The sequence below is a fragment of the Grus americana genome, chromosome 2 (assembly GCF_028858705.1).
Source record: "Grus americana isolate bGruAme1 chromosome 2, bGruAme1.mat, whole genome shotgun sequence".
In the NCBI taxonomy this organism is placed as follows: Eukaryota; Metazoa; Chordata; class Aves; order Gruiformes; family Gruidae; genus Grus; species Grus americana.
This window is the reverse complement of record NC_072853.1, coordinates 163,454,111-163,473,263: the sequence shown is the minus strand read 5'-3', so window position 1 is coordinate 163,473,263 and position 19,153 is coordinate 163,454,111. Positions and strand designations below refer to the sequence as shown.

At 42.4% G+C, this 19,153-nt stretch overlaps 1 protein-coding gene across 2 annotated transcripts in view; it reads left to right on the top strand.

Annotated features, from left to right (window-relative positions):
* Positions 1-17,269, top strand: part of OXSR1 (oxidative stress responsive kinase 1) — a 95,885-nt gene extending 78,616 nt beyond the window's left edge. For both annotated transcript variants that reach the window (XM_054814786.1, XM_054814785.1), the window contains exons 10-18: positions 2,037-2,102; positions 2,362-2,484; positions 6,887-6,922; positions 8,562-8,717; positions 11,188-11,261; positions 12,212-12,264; positions 12,675-12,743; positions 13,640-13,704; positions 14,613-17,269. In XM_054814786.1, coding sequence (XP_054670761.1) covers positions 2,037-2,102; positions 2,362-2,484; positions 6,887-6,922; positions 8,562-8,717; positions 11,188-11,261; positions 12,212-12,264; positions 12,675-12,743; positions 13,640-13,704; positions 14,613-14,687 — 717 coding nt within the window. In that variant the 3' untranslated portion in view covers positions 14,688-17,269. The remainder of the gene's footprint in view (positions 1-2,036; positions 2,103-2,361; positions 2,485-6,886; positions 6,923-8,561; positions 8,718-11,187; positions 11,262-12,211; positions 12,265-12,674; positions 12,744-13,639; positions 13,705-14,612) is intronic.
* The last annotated feature ends 1,884 nt before the right edge of the window (positions 17,270-19,153 follow it).

Here is a 19,153-nt window from a genome sequence, read left to right as displayed (position 1 = left end):
GGAGTTTTTTTCTTCTCTCATAATGGTGCCGTTCTGGCTGCGTGTCCAACCATAAAGGTCTCTGTGGCAGTAAATGTAACATATTTAAGTAAACTCTACAATCAGTCTGTATGCAAAGCAATGAATGAGGCCTACTGTGTGGAGGGCTACCTAAAATTATTTCACCCTCTGTTGCCTTACAGAAAGCGAAGATCTTGTGATATAGAATAGTAGGAAACTCCTATTTCTATCCTTGAAGTGAACTGCCAGTGAGCGTTTATGTAATTACTGCCTGGAGCTTAGTGCACACGCAGTGTGCAACACCTTGTTGGGGGAGACAGATGGAAATAATACAGGGGAGAATTTATATTTCCATGGGAATGAGGAAATGTTTTGTGCTTGCTTATTTTTTCTGTGGCATGTTTGTGATCAAAATACGTGGGTTTTATAGCATAACACAGATTAAACTGTCAAAAAGATATCTGGTACTTGGGATAGCACAGCAGCATCACTAATTAATCAAAGTAGTCTTCAGCTCCCAGATTAAGATGCTTAAATGGAAGTTGCCACATCTAAGTATCTGTAGAGGAAGCTGGGTGTCTTATTAAAGTTGACAGAAATCTAACAAGTGCAACCAAGGAAGTCTAGAGAGCGATCCAATTTATGAAATGTAGGAGTTTGCTTTAGGGCAAGTTTAATTGATGTCTGGGCTCTTGACAGTATTAACTAGATTTTCATTGTCCATAATAGGATTTTAGGCAACTGAATATCTGCATCTGTACACTGGATACACACTTGGTGTCCAAAGTGACAAGATGGTTTACACATTGCTGACCTTTCTCCGTTTGGTTATGGGAGTTCTGGTTCATGTTTTACTTCATTGTGTGTAAAATCTCCTTCATGCTTTCATTAAGCTGCTGCAGAGTAACATATTAGCATATGTGGTGATAGAAAATTAACATTATTGTAAATGAGGCAATACTTCAACCGGCACCTAAAGTGAAAATGTGTGCCAGTTAACATTCAGTGTTAAATTACTTTCATGCATCAGCCACTGCCAAACTGACAGCTGTAACTTGAGGACAGAAGAGTCCAACTTCTCTATGTCTATATTGAACCATATATTTAAATACAATCTGTGTTATGTAACAGTGTGTTGTGATAATGCTGAGAGCCACTTATCAGGAAGCGACAGCATCTGCCTTGAGGCTCTCCGTCCTGTGTGCAAGAAACCATCACGGGGGGAGTTCTGGGAGCCCTTCATGGGCAGAGACGGCAGAGCTATCCAGCGTCACTAGTGTGGTTTGAAATACCCAGCCAGCTCCTGGTGCTACTGCCAGGGCGCTTGCCTAATCTTCTTCCTCTGTGGCCAGTAGTTTGGCTCTGTAGTCAAGCGGTTGGAAAATTGTACGCTCAGGAGCCCACGTTAGCCAGTCCGGAGTAGCTTGCCGAAGAGGAAGTTTAATACAGTAAAGCATCACAGCAGTTTCCCGATATTTAGTCTGTTGTAATCACGTTCCTGTCTAAACGTCACATGCTGTACGTTTTTTCAGCCAATCTAACTCCTTTTGCCCTAATTCCTGAGTCTCCTTACTCCAGCATATAGAGATTCCTGTATCCTGCCCAGCCTGACATCTGAGGGTTGCCTTTGACAGTTGGACAGGCATAAATTTGGGAGCAAGATAAAGCAAAGTGGCTGGATCCAGGTGGTGTAGTATCTGTGAATGGAAGAATGCCAAATGTCTCAGCAGGGTGCTGGGATATAATAAGTATAAGCATGTTCCCCAGTAAATCAGACAGAATAGTATACAACTCCTTGATTGTTAATTCCCCATCACTTTGCACAGGGAAAGTGCCACCGCTAGTTTAAAAGATATTTAGGATGAAACATCATATGCTGTAGTCCAAAGAAAGTAAGTGGTTAATATTTTTAGGGAAATGGGGGTGAAACATGTAAAATGCTTTCTGCTAGAAATAGCTTAACAGTTTATTGGAGCCACTGAAGGAATAAAAGGACATTTTCAGCAATGCAAATGTTTGGTGTTTGTCTTCTGCAGAATAAAGAATTTTTACAAGAGAAGATGTTGCAGAGAGCACCAACAATCACTGAAAGATCCAAAAAGGTACTGAAAACCACCTGGGCTCTTGCTGTTAGTCATACTAGTTTTTTTATGCTTGTGTTCACATTTTTAATGAGAATTATTGTAGTACAGCATCTTCTAGATACAGAGCTAGATATTTCAATAGAATGCTCAAGTGCCCTGGCAGATGGTGCAACCTGAAGATGCTCTTGTGTTATTTCTCCTAAAAAAAAAAAAAAAAAAAATCAATTGCAGAAACTGTCTACTTGACATACCAGTTTTACATCTTTGTGCTGAGTAGGTCCGGAGAGTCCCAGGTTCCAGCGGACGTCTTCATAAGACTGAAGATGGTGGCTGGGAATGGAGTGATGATGAACTAGATGAAGAAAGTGAGGAAGGCAGAGCAGCAATTTCACAGCTCAGGGTGAGTCCTCAAACTCTGATAGCTCTACTGTTTTGTCTTCTAACTGTGATAGATCTAAATATCCCTGGGAAGCATGTGGCCTTGTTTTAAGTATGATACACAGTAAGTTATAATCCCTCCCCTCGAGTTTGTAGCCGAACCAGAGAAAGCAGACTGAAGGCTGAAGAAATTGTATTGATCTCTTTTCTGTTATCATTCTGGGGCACAGCTGGTCTCATTGTGGGATGCTGAGCATAATTTGGAACATGAATTCAGATGGTCTGCTCCCAGCTCAGCATACTAATAGACTTGAGCTAGGATGTTCTCTTTGTTTTTATGGGTGCTGACTGTTTGAGATGCTTTCTTCTGGAAGTGTCAGGAGAGGTTTTGTCCTACTGCCCTCTCCGGGATGGAACTGAAATCAATAAGGTCCGTGGTTATTGCTGGTATCTGAAACACATAGGGCCTGGTTCTGTCCCCTCAGTTACACTGAAATCAATAGAAAATGTTACGGCATCCCCAAAGTCACAAGGAGTGATTGGTCTAGCACTTGAAAATCCTTAAAAAAGCACATACACACCCAACACATACACAAAAAACCCCAAGCCCAGACCAACCCCCAGAAACAGAGTAATGTGTAGCGATCAACTAAAAGATTACAGGAAACTTCCACTTTGTATTCCCCCCGTAGTCCGCAATGTGGGTTTTAACTGTAATGGCTTGCCGGTTCCTTTTTCACTACAGCAGGTAGCTTGAAGTAGACTATGCAGTTTAATCATTCTGCAATTGAATTAGTGAGACAGTGAAGGATTTTGAGGAAGCTTTTCCATATGAAAGGCAAAAAAAAAAAAAAAAAGCAGTATTGGTTTGAAGCATTTATCCCTTTACGACTTTAACTTCTCTCATTTCTCTTTCATTGCTTTTTCTTCTACTGGTGTTCTGTATAGATACTTAAATATTAAATGCAAAATTTTGCATCTTTTTGGCATTCGTTGAAATGCTTGGGGTTTTAAAGGCTGCTACTGATATAGTAATTCCATACTTCATGGCAACAACTATTGTGTCTTTTTAAAGAGCTGACTATGTCCAGCTTCATATTACACGGTCAAGGAGGATCTCTTGGTACCAGGTGAATACTACTGAACTTCTTGATCCTTCATAAGCTGAAACCTTTTAAATTCCTTTTCTAGGTTAAAATATAATCAAATTTTAGGAGGCAATATTGGGGAAGACCCTAACTCTATTTCAGAGATTACTTAGAACTTGTTCTATTGTGTCTCTAAGCTCGTGATACTATGACTTAGCACTGTTTACTGTGTTTTGAACAGTACTTACTTGTTTCATTACTCTTATGCAGAAAAGACCAGATTGACACACAGGTTTACAAGCTCCTTTTCAAGCCAGTTTGTTTTTTCTTGGAGCTTTGGCGTGTTTCCTTATACTGCTGTCTATTCTCATCTCTCTAATTTGGGCTGTGCTTGGCCTTTACTTCTAGGTCTCACATTCAAGAAACCTTTGGGATGGGTGTTGGAGCAGTAGATGTCAATTCAGTTGCCTAAATGTAGATATATGTTGCCATTTTGGAGGCACCCCGTGTAGATATAACACAGAACTTGGGGAGACCTGTACCTTTCTGGAGGTCAGGAAGGGCACTGTGGCATCTTTGAACTCCCTACAAGTCTGCTTAGGTGCTTGAGTCCTGCCCTGGGTGGCTTCTCTGCACTTTTGAGTTGTTCTCTTCAGCCCGAAGATGAAAGGATATGAATTCCTGTGCACCTCTTGCGTTTGATCCCTTTTCAAGCAACCTTGAGACTTGTATTTAAACCACCAGTGATTGCCATGAACACAGTGGTGTTGTTGAGGACTAGTGTTAATCCTGTGTTTTGGCCATATTTCAAACACAGGCTGTAAATTTCACCTGCTTGTAATCCCTCTGCAATTTTAACTAAGTTGTAAGATAGAATAACTGACATTAACTAGGTGTCACCTTTTATTCCTGCCCATGGCATAGGGGTTGGACTAGATGGATCTTTAAAGGTCCTTTCCAACCCAAACCATTCTGGGATTCCGGCTATACCTGCATTTTACTGCTGTCAGCCTTAAAGTAAAAGATTGACTCCACTTACTAAAATACTTCAGTATTATCCTGCATAAAAGCTAATACATAAATGTAAAGTGTTTGCATTTTTTGCTCATCTCCATTTTACAGAAAAAATAGGGTGAATTTAATATGTACAAACACACATTTTTACAAGTCTCTTGCTAGGCCTACACCTGAAAGCAGACAAATTTATTACAAACGACCAGAAATATCTGCCCAATTCATTAAATAAGCTGATTTGCTGGCCCAGTGTTACCTTTTGGATAGTAAGACTTACTGAACTTCTTTCCTCTCTGCATTTAAAACCTTGAATTCAAATTAGAGCAATTGTGTTGAGTAGGCTCTTAAATCATTCACCTTCTGTTACTCAGTAAGTCTGTGCAGTGGCACATGTGGTCACATTTTATTGGTTACTCGCATCATGTCTGGTTACACAAGCAAAAGTAAGTTAGAACTAATACATTTCAGCACATCCCCAAAGTCATCCTATTTGTGCCTTAATTAGGTAAACATCTCCTAATGTTTGTCCTATTTCCTTTCTGTCTGTTCGTGTTTTTCCTTAGTTTACCTCTGTTTGCCATTTATTTGGGTTTTGTTAGCTGTGGGGCAGGGCGAGTGTTTCCATACTTGTCTGTACAGAGTCTAGCACACTGTGATCTTCCAGACAAGCTCCTTTTGAGTTACTCCTTGAAGCATTCGGCTACTTTTGGATATGAGCTTTGTGTCTGAAAGAACAGCGCTGCAGCTGTGGCCTGCAGATGTGGAGCATGGCTGTTTATCTCTGGGAGCAATGCCACGTTTTTCATCTTGCCTGGTAACTGTCAAGTGAAGGCTCAGCATGTTGAGATGGATTTCAGGCTTTACCTTTCCAGCTGCATGACTTTTTCCCTGACGCTGTCTGCACATAGTCATTGTGAAGGAACTGTTCCTTCTTCTCCTGTCCAGAGGGCTTTTTTCAACTTGCTGGTCTGAGAATAAGGCTTTTTAACCTTCTCTCATGAGAAGCCTCTGGGTTATATGTTACAAATTACTCTGACCTGCATTTGTTAAGTTAGCGCATAAACTGGCTCCAGATATGGCATGATGAGACTTACATTCTTCTGTCAAACTCATATTGTCCTAATCACAACCTGTCTTTTAGACCATTACGTAGAGAAGGAACATCTATTTTATCAATCCCAGCATGGACTACGCTATCCCACCTGTCTATCTCCACATGGTAATTGGACCTGTTGGAAGTCAAACCTGCAGGCTGTCTTAATTGCAGGGTTTTCCAGGAGTGCTTGGCAATTCCTTCCTGCTCCTGTGAAATAGCTGATGCACGTTATCTTTGTTTTACTGATAAGCAAAGATTGGTTGCATTGCTTTGATTGCACTTTCCCCTCCATTCCGTTGACCTCTTTGTTTTACTGCGGAACTCGTGTATGGCTGTCAGTTTTCTGCTTTTTCATGGAGCGCGTAGCATAATGAGAGTCCAAGGGCAAGGAGCGCAGGCGAGAGATTCATCTCTAAAGCAGCACATGTAAGGCTGGTTTTTATTCCCCCCCCCCCCAAGGTTTTGTATGGTTTAAGAAAGTTGGTTTCCAAACTAGTTCCTGAAGTTCCCTCTTCTCCCAAGTAACAAGTGATAGGATAAGGGGAAACAGCCTCAAGTTGCAGCAGGGGAGGTTTAGATTGGGTATTAGGAAAAAATTCTTCACCGAAAGGGTTGTCAAGCACTGGAACAGGCTGCCCAGGGAAGTGGTGCAGTCACCATCTCTGGAGGTATTTAAACATGCATAGATGTGGTGCTTAGGGACATGGTTTAGTGGTGGATTTGGCAGTGCTGGGTTAACAGTTGGACTTGATGATCTTAAAGGTCTTTTCCAACCAAAATGGTTCTATGATTCTAAGTATACAAAGGGGATTTGTTTCCTAGCAGAATTCTGCAAGGCAGAGTTGTGTGGCTTATCTTATTCTGCAAGACTTGAGTAGCTCAAAATGGCCATCTTGGTACACAAGTGATTTGATCCAATCTGAGTGATCTTCAGGAGCACTTTTTTTTTTTGCTAACAGTTAACAATGATAGCAGCTTAGGGTATTGTATGCCACTGTGTAAATATCAACTGCAAGTTCTGAAACACGGCTGTATGTTTCTGGGTGGTATGATATGATTAGGTTGCCAACAAATTGTGTGGTGTCCCTTTTATTATGCATCTTAATACATATATATAACTTGAAAGCAATTACATAGATTTATGCGTTCATTTTGGTTTTGACAAGTCTTTCTAGTCAATAAGTTTCACTTTTGTCTAGGCAATGACAGCTTTTTCTGTTTTTCAGTCTCCTAGAGTGAAAGAACCTGTACAGAATTCCGAGGTAAGTTGTTATTGCAAACGGCTTCCTGAACTGATGACTCCTAGTTATTGCTGCTGTTTCATGGAACATGTTTTTATTAGTCTCTGAAAACAATATTGTGTGCAGTAGAAGCTAGTATCCAGCTGAGCTCTGCCTGAAAACCTCCGTATAAAAGGAAACATTTGCTATGTAATGCCAAGAGGTCTTCCTGAGATAAGTTTGGTGCGTATCTTTCCAACTTTACTTGCTATGGCAAAAGTCTGTATGTCGTAAGATAATGAATTGGTCACAAGAATAATCTAAGCAAAACAATGGTGTTCCAATTTCCTCTTTAAAAAAACCCACAACAAAACATGACTTTAAAATGTCTGTTTTGCATAGTCTGATTCACTGTTTTGGAACCAATGCTCAGAGCTGTGAAATAAATTTGTAGTAGTATTTGATAGCAAACAAATCTTGAACTGCAATTTATAATCTGCCTTCAGTTCTGTCCTGTGTTTCTTACATTAGGAGTATTAGTATATCTGATCTTTCAGTGATAGAGACTGCTTATCTTCTAGAGACTGGGCTATGTCTGTCTTTTTCCCTACCTGTGTGCAAAGATTAAACAGAGCTGTCTCCTAGAAATTAGTCTTGCATTAGGCTGTCCTGTTCTTCCTTTATCTGTTTCCAAGGATTGATTATAAAGGGAGATCTTAAGAAAGACTACAGTTCTGCCACTATAATTTGACATAAATTCTAAATTCAAAGAAAAAGCTGAAAACCAGAATCTCTTTGGGATGAATTTCCCCATCTTGTTACATCCCTTAATGTATACTGTGATTTGGAGGTCTGCTGCCCAGGTTTTCAACATTTAAGAGGGTTTATATTTCATACAACTTAGTGGAGTAAGTTGGAAGGCACACTGAAGAAGCACTGTCAAGCTTACAGTGCTTTGGCTACCATGCCAAAATCAGTTTCTCTGTTCTGAATAACACAAGAACTAAAAACTGTTAAACTTTCATTTAGCTCTTTCCCCCCACCCTCAAATTAATTGCATGAGAGTTCTTTTGCAAGGGGGTAATTTTAGTAAATCCAATCCTGAACAGTCTTGTGTGTTTTAAAGAACTTAAGCTCTGAATTCACTTTTCAGTTGAATATCCAGATTGCTCTGACTGACGTTTTGAGTGTCTTAGCGCTTTCCTAGGCTGTGTTCTCTGAAAGGAACTACAAGTCAAAACAGAGTTGCTCTGCTGTGACTGCATGGCTACTTGGAAATATAAGTTGGACTCAGATTCCGAGAAGGGGGGAAACCAAAGGATAGGGCGCTCTCGTCCAAGCTAGGATATGATCTGTGTGCATTTAGCCATGCTAGCTGTGGAGTGTATTTTTTTTTTTTTGTACAAGATCCACAGTCATGCTGCTATCTTGGTTTCTTATCCGTTACTGGTGAGTAAAGCTTGCAATTGTCAGGGCAGAAGGGGTCCCTGGACATGGAAGAATCATAAATCCTTGGAACACCAACTTGGGATCAGTGTTTGTGTCCTGGAAGCCTGGGAATGCCCTTGGCATGGAACTTCTCTAAGTGATTTATGTGGCAAACAAGCACTTTTTGGAAAGCTGGTGCTTGAGTCAGAACTCATGAGTTCCTGTGCTCATTAAAATGCCTTTTTGCTTGCAGCTGTTCCCATCAGCTGAGCCTCCAGGTCCTTCACTCAATGCTCCAGCACAGGCACCTACTCAACTACCTCAGGCTGCAGGACAAGTACCTGCACAACCTCAAACTGCTGTACCTCCACCTAGTCAGGCTCCTCCAGCAGCCCCAGCAGCAGCCCAGGTAAGATCAGAAACCCTTCATACCAACTTTCAGCTTTGCACCTAGCTGTTGTGTTCCAGATGTGCTAAAATGATCTGAAGCCCCAAAAGCTGGTTGTCTGGAGTTGATTTAGTGCTGTTGCTTACGCAGAAGTGACAGCTGGCCTGGTGGCTTGCAAAACGAAGACAGTCAATGTGGGTTAGCAGTTTTTCGTTCTTATTCTGTGGGTGAGCAGTGACTTTTTATGCTGTTTAGGGTGTGGATTCTGGCTTGAGGCAAGGTTAAAGGTGAGGGGAAAAAAAGAGAGTCTCATTTAAGTGGCGGCTGCTTGTTCCTGGTATTTAAGGTGCAGCACAAATGGGCTCTGACTGTGTGTCTCTGTATCGCTGGAATCTACGGGATAAGATGGAGAGAAAAGTGAGAGGAAGAACGTGCAAGTTCTCCAGACTTCAGAAGAGAGACAGAAGGGCTAGGTTAAAATTGTCCTTTTAGCAGTCAGAAATGGTGAAGAAACTCCATCTTTGGGAGGCTCTGAACCTTGTAGGGCTTTCAAACACTTCCATTTCAAGCAGAGAGGGGAGAATGGACCTTTGAGGGGAAGTACAGGGAAGCGAAAGCTTGACAAGTTTCTGCTTAGTTCTTAGCTACATCACCCCAAAGCGTAGGGTATAGGTCAGATAGGCAGGCAAAGCGAAGTCAGGAAAGAGCTCTGACTTGTGTTAAAAAGAGAAAAATGGCCAACCCGAATAATTTCTGAGATACTTGGAATGTGTCTTGTGGTTTGCTGGGGTGAAGCACTGCAGTTTGCCAGACTCCTGAATGATGGCACTGCTTTTATAAAAGACATTAATGTTCGTATTTGCTGGTGGGGAGAGGCTGTCACTGTTGGAGGGAGCCAAGCTACCATCACCCTTTGGCAGACCCAAGGGGAAGAGACTTGGCAATGTTGGTCAGAAAAATAGCTCTGAGACTTATTCCTTCCTAGAAATGTTTCATTATTTTTATTTTAAAGAAGGTAAAAAGATATGTATATCACTTCACTGCAGTCAGCTCATGTTCCTGTTTACAAAACAGTTACAGTGCATTAGTCGTTTAAAAAAAATAGTGGATTTGGGGTCTGACATATTCTTGGCTACATTAAAAGTAGCTTTAATACTTAAATCAAACCCATTCAAATCTGTTGAAAAAGGGCCAGTGTTTAATCCCTGAATTTTATACAGCAGTTGAAACACCAGCAGCAGTGAAAGCCAGGACTCTCTGGTAAAATGAAGTAGCAGTGTCAGTCTCAGTGAAAGTGTTTTGATTTGCACTAGCAGATTATCTTGCCACTAGTGCCCAATAGTTAGCTTATTGGTAGCTTGTCTGAAGGTGAACTTCATAGCTTTATGTCAATGTGTGCTTTTTTTACAGCTCTTTGTATCAGTGTGTTCTTCTTGATAGCTCTCCTCTGGTTCTTGTAGCTCCTTGGATGCTGTTTTGCAGACCTCTAGGCTTCTTTATGAACCCTTGTTTGTTTTCACTGACTTGGTAAAGCTTTGAGCTTCAACAGAAACAACAATGTGAACAGAAGCCCTGAGCTGCGTTGCTGGCGCAAGAGCACCAAGAGATGGAGTAAAATACTAATCTTAAAGGGTTATTTTTTTTCCCTCATGAAAAAGCAAGTGATCTAGATGAAAAAGCGTGGTCAAGACTTCTAGGCTTAAATTATTAGCCTAGGATTGTGTCTGTCTTGTTACTGCAGATTTAAAATCCCTGCCTCAGCATGTGCAGTACAGATGACTTGCACAGTGGAAGAGTGACCGATGCTTCTCTGTTTTGTTTGGGTGTTTTTGTTGGACCTTGATTAGCAATTAGCCCTTCACTGGAAGTATCACAAAGGCTATAAAGATAGACCTTTCCGATCTTTCCTACTGGAAATCTGCTGACCAATATAAAATGCTTTGGTTACATGTTCCAATAATTACTCAGAAGTAATTTAGAAGTGAGAATAGGCAGCTATAAAATTGCAGCTAGATGCTCTTAAAGCCTTTGATTTCACAAAAAAAGTAACTGAGGGTATGTGCTAATCTGCCAATTAAATTATTTCCGAGGTACTCTTCACAATTGTATTGGGTTTTTAAATCAGATGTTTGGGGCAGGGGTTGAAACACAGGAGTCTTGAAGCTGTTGTGAATACCAAAAACCCTTAAGTTTTGATGCAAAACAGCAGTCTTTACATTTAGCACTTCTGAAGTCTCCTGCCATTTTGGCATTTCTCAAAGTTGTGTAGCTTTTAGTCTTTTCAAGACAATTGCAGAGAACACCTCCTGGGCTACTATTTAAGCAAGAAGTTCTCCCGTTTCATTAGATTAATCTTTTTCACTGTAGTGTCATGATTCCAATGATGAGTTAAACTTTTATTTGTATGTGTAGTTGCTCAAGGTTATCTGTAGTTTTAAAACCAGAGAAAGGAAATGTTAATCTGCTTTAAAATGATGTAATCCTGTTGCAGGCCCCACCTGCCCCTGTTGCAGCTCCGGTACAGGAAGACACGAAAGTCCCCATCAGCCTTGTGCTAAGGTTAAGGTAAGGGCACAAAACTGACCTGTTCTATCAAAGGGAGCCTTTGTAGAGAGGGACACTGGAAGACTTCCGTAGGGCATCTTGCTGTCTGCCTTTTAATTAGAAGTGTGGTGGTTACATGTTGTTTGTCAGCTTGGATTTCATCCACTCTTTTGGGACCCAGGAAAGCAGTTTCAGCTTGTCTCATCCACTTCTTCAGTTTGGCAAGAGCTGTAGACTGAAAGAGGTGGTGATATTTGTATAAATATTCCTAAAGTCTAACAGGGTGGAAAGGAGGAATTAGCTGGGTTCCCTCAAGGGGATCAGGATTCCAGGGTTCTGCCCTTGTGCTGGACCGTCTTAGTATTTGGGCACAACTTCAGACTTCAGCCAGTTCTGAGAGGGAAGAGCTTTTACCCAATTCAAGGCATGGATTCTGGTCTCCATCCCTAGAAATAGGCAGAAAAAGGATTCTAGGCACATTCTACTATCATTACACATGCTGACACTTCTCATTTAAGGAACCTGCCTCTCACCTCTGTAGGCATCTCACTTGTTGATAGGCATTGGTCTAGGACTTCCGAGCATCGTCTCCCGGTCATTCCCAGACAGCTGCATCATGTGTGTGCATCTGCAGTCAGTGAGTGCTTCCTTCTTCTGAAGGATGTGCTCCAAGGATATATCTGCTGACAGACAGGAGTTGCTGAGACAGTGGAACAAGGTGGCTTTGTAGCAGAGAGGTGGCACTCACTTATCCTGGACTTCAGCCCACTCAGGTTCTGTCAGATTGAGAGGCAGAGTGTGCCAAGAGCCCTGCTTCCAGATGCACACCCCAGTCATTAGTTTCTGCCCTATCAGGGGAAAGGTGCAGTGAACTCACATCTCGTCACAGACTGATTATTCAATGACAGTTTTGAGCACCAATCAGTGCAATGAAATGGTCTCTTCTATATAAAACTCTCTTCTTTCTGCAGGAATTCAAAAAAAGAGCTCAATGATATTCGATTTGAATTTACCCCAGGGAGAGGTGAGCTGGGGGGAAATTGCAGTGTGTGAAGGTGGTTTTGGTGAAGGAGAAGTTTTGTGTTTGGTGTTGTGGAGTTGTGTGTATGGAAACCCTGTATGAGTGTCTGTCCTTCCACAGTGCCTTCCTAAAGGTCTTACCTTATGGTTGGGCTTGGAGCACTGCTGTTGAGAAGACCCTTCTTGTAAAACTGTTTGTGAATATGACCAAAGTTCAGCCCTTCAATGAATTCCAACTCAGAGTTAGACAGCATAGCTCAGAGCTGTCTAACTGCACGCAGTGTACACCCCAATACCTGTCTTTGAGAGCACTTTTGCTGTTTGGTTTGTACAAGCTACTTTAGGTTTCTATGCGATGCTTTTGTCAGTTGGACAATTCACGTGATGACTGGCTCTTGGGTTTCTCCCCCACAGATACTGCTGATGGTGTGTCTCAAGAACTCATTTCAGCAGGTCTTGTTGATGGCAGAGATCTGGTAATAGGTAATTGCATATTATTTTTCTGTTTTAACCATTTCAGTCATTTTTTGCATGTTTAAAATGACCTGCTTAGTGAGTGCTAGAAGGGTTTGCTGTGGCCTTGGTTCTCTACCCCAATGACTCTACAAAACTGCTGTTAAGTCTGGTGGCAGTTCTGTGCCACCCCCAGTTAGGCAACCCCCAGTACACAAGAATATGATCTAGTTGGAAAGATTATGAAGCAAATGTTCCTTGTAATGCAAAATGAAGGCTAATTTATGCATTAGCTAAATCATTATCATCTGACATATATGCATTGCCAAATTGCTGCACAAGCCTGTACTGCTCACAGGTCTTGCAAAAGAGAGGTCTGGGACTGGAATCAGCCAGGCTTTTTTTTTTTTTTTTTAAAGTAGGGCTAGGGAAGGAATTACTAAGTGCACATGCACTAGGGCAGCAGCACGTGTGGTATGGGTATGAACAGCTACCTCTAGCAACAGTTTGCTAAATAAATGTGTCCTGTGCCACAGGTGAGACTTTTAAACTGTCAGCATTGCCTGTGTATTTTGACATCAGGAAGCAAAACTGTTCCTTATACACAGGCTGCAACATCTGGAAAGGCTGCTAGTGCAATATTAACTGGATTTCCAGGTGCTGTTGGGCAGTTTGTTATTACTAATCCCACCGCATCCAGGAAAAAATAACTACCTCTGAAAAAGCAGCACAGTAACAAATGACAGCATTTTCACAGTTTAAAGCTTTAGATTTAAGTAGATTGAGTCTAATTGAGACCTAAACTTTTTTATCATTTTAAAGTTCTAAGTTTCAGTAACAGAAAGAGGCCTAATGAGTTTGGGATGGTTTTTCTCTAGCCTGTCCTAATATTTGCCCATTTTCTTTGTGTGTGTGTGTGATTTCAGTTGCAGCTAATTTGCAGAAAATTGTGGAAGAGCCCCAAGCAAACAGATCCGTCACTTTCAAACTGGTATTTAATTCCTGTTCCCTAATTGAACAAGTTGTCACTTGTAAAGAGAAGGCGTTGCATATAGATGCCTGTGATGCCTACTGTAGGCATCTAATATATGCACTCTAAATCCTCCCTCCTTTCCCAAAGCTTCCTGCGCCTCACAGTAGGCAATGCAAGCTCCCTGCTTGTGTCCTCCAAGCAGCAGCTGGGTTAAACTGTGTGAGGTTATGTGTTAACACAGACATTTCCTTATTCTGGCTAAAAAGAATATCAAAATGTTACAAAAAGGGTATTTTTTCTGAATGTGCACTTGCCCAGAAAGGTCAGAAATTCTTCAGGGTAGGGAAGTGGGGTAAGAAAAGCCACGGACTCCTTTCTTGGAGGAGAACAGGAGGGTCCAGATACCTTGTCTCTGAGGAGGATATGAAGGGGGGAGGGAAAAAAAAAAAAGAAAAGGAAAAGAGCAGGGCGCAAAAGAAGAGAGCCAAAACTTAGAGAAGATAGGCTAGGAGAGGAGAAAGAAGAGCAGATGAATCCTTCAGAGATGGTGAAATTCAGAGGTAATTATAGTAGAAGAGTGAAGGTGTAACCAGTTTATTGGTAGTGAAGCAGTAAGTGCCATTATTTTTGACTCTTTCTGTAAGGAGTTTTCACTTGTTTTGCCCCAGGTAGAGCATGTAGCCCTAGTCCGAGCAGACATTGGCAAAACTTCAGTCCCAGCCCTTCCTAGCTTCAAAAAAAGGGAAAAAAGTGCTCAATTTTAAAACTTTGGGTAGTGCCAGCTGCTGAACACAGTGCAAGGCTGTCCTATGACTGCTCCCTCCCCAGACCTACGTATCTGATACCCGTTGTGATATGTACCATGGTATGTATGGGAGGGTAGAGCATGTATGTTGCTATTTGGATCTCTGTTCCTTGTGTTTCAGGCATCTGGTGTCGAAGGCTCAGATATTCCTGATGATGGCAAACTTATAGGATTTGCACAGCTCAGCATCAGCTAAACAATGGTCCCAGGAGATGTTTCCCAACTGAGAACCCACATGTGCATATTCGTAATGCTTCTGTTAGCCTAAAAACCACTACTGCCAAAGAATTGAACTACAGCCCCCTTCCTAGAAGCTTTAACATTTTCCTTAATAGGATCACAAACCTTTCTGAAATTACCGATGGCGTTTACACCTTTTGTAAACAACTCTCATGTTTTTGTATCTGTCATCTCAAACATGCAGATCCAACACATCATTGCCTGCATGTTCATTTTATTATTGCCTTACTTTAAAGAAAAATACTACTGAGTACGAAGCAGGGGGTTCCACTGCTCTGATGATTTTGCCTAAATGTTTGCATACATGTGGTTTCATTTTTTTCACTTGCTATTTTTGCACAAGTTTTAATACTGAACGGATCTTTTTTGTTCTTTACCTGCTTCTCCTTCCATCTGAAACACCAATGTACATGTTGTTTGGGTCACCTGGAGTGCTGAGACATCTGCTTCTCTTTGGCTGTGTTTTTTAAAACTGCTGGTTTGAATGCTTGCACCTGAGAAAGCAAGCCAAGTCTTAACCCACGGGAGGGAGAGCCTTCTTCCCTTGTGTTTTGTGTTTTTGAGAAGTTCCTTGACTTTGAGGTGTTAGAAGTCAGCTTCCCTTTGTAAACTGCCTTAATTTTTTATTTTTTTTTTTTTTTTACTATCTTGGTTCTCTCCACATGAGTGCCAGGCGTGGCATGAGGGCTGAACCTTTTAATTTACATTAAGCAGTCCTTCCACAAAACGTCTTTCATTCTGCATCTTAGATGTAGTCTATTCTTGAAGCAGACCAATGAGGCATTGCTGCCTGGAGACTGGTCTTTCAGATGATCAACAAAGTAGTCATGGTGAGAGGGAGAGGAGATCTGTGTCATTCTGCGTTTGGAGAAGATGCACTTCAAACTGTTCCTGAAACCCAGTCTGTCATGCCTGGCTACGCGAGTCCTCCCGACGTGTTTCCCAGTCCTTTGCAAACTGGTACCCATGGAACCATCCCTGTCGTGTTTTACAGCAATAAAGAATCGCCAGTAGAGCGGTAGTACTGGGCAAGCGAGCGCCGGGCTGTGTCCCTCCTGCACTAATTGCTTGGGTCGTCAGCCTTCTTGTCGGTCCAAGCCTTAACGTTTGATGAGGATGTCACTGAAACCCTGTCACACACGTATTTAGCTTTTATTTCTATGTGGTGTTGAATTTGAGTTTCTACATGAATAATATAAATTATACTCTGAGTTTGATAAGAGACACTTGTAATGCAATATGTGAATAATAAATGGTGTTGATTTTTTTGTTTCCTACTGTTTCACAGTTGGCCTTTGTAACTGCTATTGGCTCTGGAGTGTTTTCTACACAGAAATTGTAAGTCTGTAATTTACCACGCAGATGGAAACGTGTTTTGTTTCCATCAGCCACAAACAATGCAGAAACAGAGTGTTAAACCGGAATGACTGGGTTCAATTAGGACTTTTTTTTTTATTTCAAAGTCTTCAGATGAACAATCTGTATTTATATATTGTTCTCTATGAGCAGCTGTGGAAGCTTCCTGAATTGTGCATGTTCTTGTTATACCGTCCTTGTTGCTTTTAGCCTCTAGGTGGATATTGAGCATGTCCCCATGGGCTATTTGCAGCCCCGTGGCTGGTCAGTGTGAAGGGGAGGGAGAGGAGGAAGAGTGTTTGGGAGTGACAGCATCTCAGGGTGCTGAGCCAGAGCTCTCAACAGCCCAGGGAGCAGGTGCCCCATACCAGGGAGTTGGTGGTGTCTGGGTTTGGCCAAGTGTGTGCGTGGCACCTCTGGCACTTTCTCCTTTTTGATGCAGAACACTCCCTACGGCTGCCCCTGCTGAGCTTCTTGGCTTGGGAAGAGCAGGCTGGCATCTCGATTTTTTTTGTGTCACCCTGCGGTTGATGTGGAGGTGTTGGAAGCCCTTAGGATATGGAAACAAGGTAATCTTGCCTACAGTATTATTTTCCCTTCTGCCTGCATGCCATGGGGACCCCCTCGTTCATTTGTGTACTGGTGCTGAGAAAGGTAGGACTCGAACTGCTCAAATGGAACAATGCAGCATCTATTTATTGTTATTCCCCACTTTCCCAAAGCCAAGACTTAGAGAACTTGAGCTCACACTGACCCAAGGCTCCTTAGTTCTTTAATGGAGAAAATAAGGAAGAAACTGATGGTTTTTGCTCTATAGATTTCCAGATGTTTTGGGTAGGGATCCAAAATATTTACTTGGGCTATTACAGTGCTAGACAACTGTCTTTTCTGATGTTGTTCCAGTAAGTGCCAATGCTGTTCATAATTGTTTTCCAGTGTCACTAAATTTGTTTTTTGTGCAAATTTCTGATCTGAACCTGGAAGCAGGTGGTAATTTTAAGTTAGTTCCTACTTTTAAGGACAATGCTCTGTTTAATGAAAACGGATCCTCTTCACAACTTTGGTGTATTGTAGATTATAATGAAAGATGTAAAATATTCAGGCTTTTTTCCTTTTTTGGACTTTGTATTTTACTGCATGTCTCTAATTTTTAATCAATAAAGAACAAATTGTCCATTGCAATGTGTTTGGTGTGTGCTTTACCTGTCTTTGGGTTGGATACACTGTATCTTGGGGAAGTGGTTTGTCTGAGTGATGCCTGCAACTCTGGGGCATTTCGGTTTGGGGTGGTAGGAGGTTCGACGACCCCTGGGAAGACATGGTGAGGAAGCGGTGGGGATGCTCTGCAGGAGCTGTGTGCAGAAATGGAGCCAGAATGGCACTTGGGATTGTACCCTGAGCATTTATCTCCAGTTGAAAAGTTCACTCCAAGCTCTGCATGCCCTGTGCAGCTGGGGATGAGCTTCCCCTGTCCAGGAACACCTGAGCGTGACAGAGGCTGATATTCAAGTGGGATGATTTAAACCCTGAGAAGCGCTGGGAGCATGAACTGCACTCCCTCCTTTCTACCTTCACAATATCCGTTCTTTCTGAATTTGAAGCTTCAGGGCAGATCTGATGTCTCTCCCTTGCATTTGCAATGGAGCCAGGACTTGAAGGAAAAGCACCGATTGTGAGAGGTAGAGCCCAGGCATGTCCCCTTCTCTCATCCTGACAGCTCTTGGCTGTAGCTGGGCTGTTCCTCTCTTAAGCACCAGCTTCCCTGTGCACCAGTGGTCATGCTTTGGGCTGCGAGAGCAAGAAGGTGCCTGAAGTGAAAGGTCTTCTCCAAGTGTGCAGGTGACAAGACTGTTGGCAGACTGTCAGTAAACCTCTTGCCACAAGATGGAAAACAGTTCTGTGATCTGGTGCTGAGCCACTGCCATGGTTACGGCAGTAGATTTGTCACAGTGAATGCTGCAATGTGATGTCATCTGGACAGTTTTCCCCACTTTTTTTTTTTTTTGTGTGGTTGGAAGGGACCTCAAAGATCATCTAGTCCCAACCCCCCTGCTGCAGGCAGGGACACCCTCCACTAGATGACGTTGCCCAAAGCCCCATCCAACCTGGCCTTGAACACTTCCAGGGATGGGGCATCCACAGCTTCTCTGGGCAACCTGTGCCAGTGCCTCACCACTCTCACAGGGAAGAATTTCTTTCTAATGTCTAATCTAAAGTGGTTTTGTTAGAGGGAGGTCATGGTGTCTCAATTAAGAGAAGCAGAAGGCGTCTTCCTGCTTAGAGGTTGGGAACAGAGAAGTTTCTCTAAAGCTTCAGGGACTGTCCAGGGCAAGGTGTGTGTCCTCTGGGAGAGGACAGGGATGGTCTGATTCAGCCATGTTCCCTAGGCCTTTTGTTTGGGATGCATCCATCTGTGTTTGCTTAAAAATATGTATGTTCTTGCTTAAAAACAACCAACCTCACCAAAACAAAACAAAAAGTGATGGTCTTGGATGGTGGCACTTTCTAAGCTGCCTCTTCCGTTCATTCTCCTTTGGGCTCTTGGGCTTAGTTTGCCTTTTTCTGGCTCTCTCTTTCTCTTGAGGTGTTCCTCTTGCAGACACAGAAAACTTTATCTTGGGCGAATGAAACTTCCAAGTTTAAGACATGGGATGGTAAGGGACATTTTGGGTTGCTGAATCTCCTCCCCTGCATCTAAACCAACTTCGCAGTCATCCCAGTATTGACCAAACCCTGCTTAAAAAGCCCCAGAGAATTATATCCCAGCTTTGTCTCCCATCCCTGCCTCTGTAGAAAATCCCTTCTTGGATATTCCTAAAGGCTTTCCATGCTGCCTTAGTCCAGCGTCTCCCGTGGTTGACTAGTCCACCCCAGTTACCTTCATCCTTGGATGTTTCCCTCTGTGGGTGCTCACCATGAGGTGTCTTGTACAGCCCGTGCCTCTGGGCTTCCCTGCTCTTCATACTGCATCCTGATCACCTTCTGGCAATCTCTCCTCCCAGCTGATGAGTTTCCAAATGGAAAGTAACCTCCCCTGGAGGGTGCGCACCTCCTGAAATTTCTGTT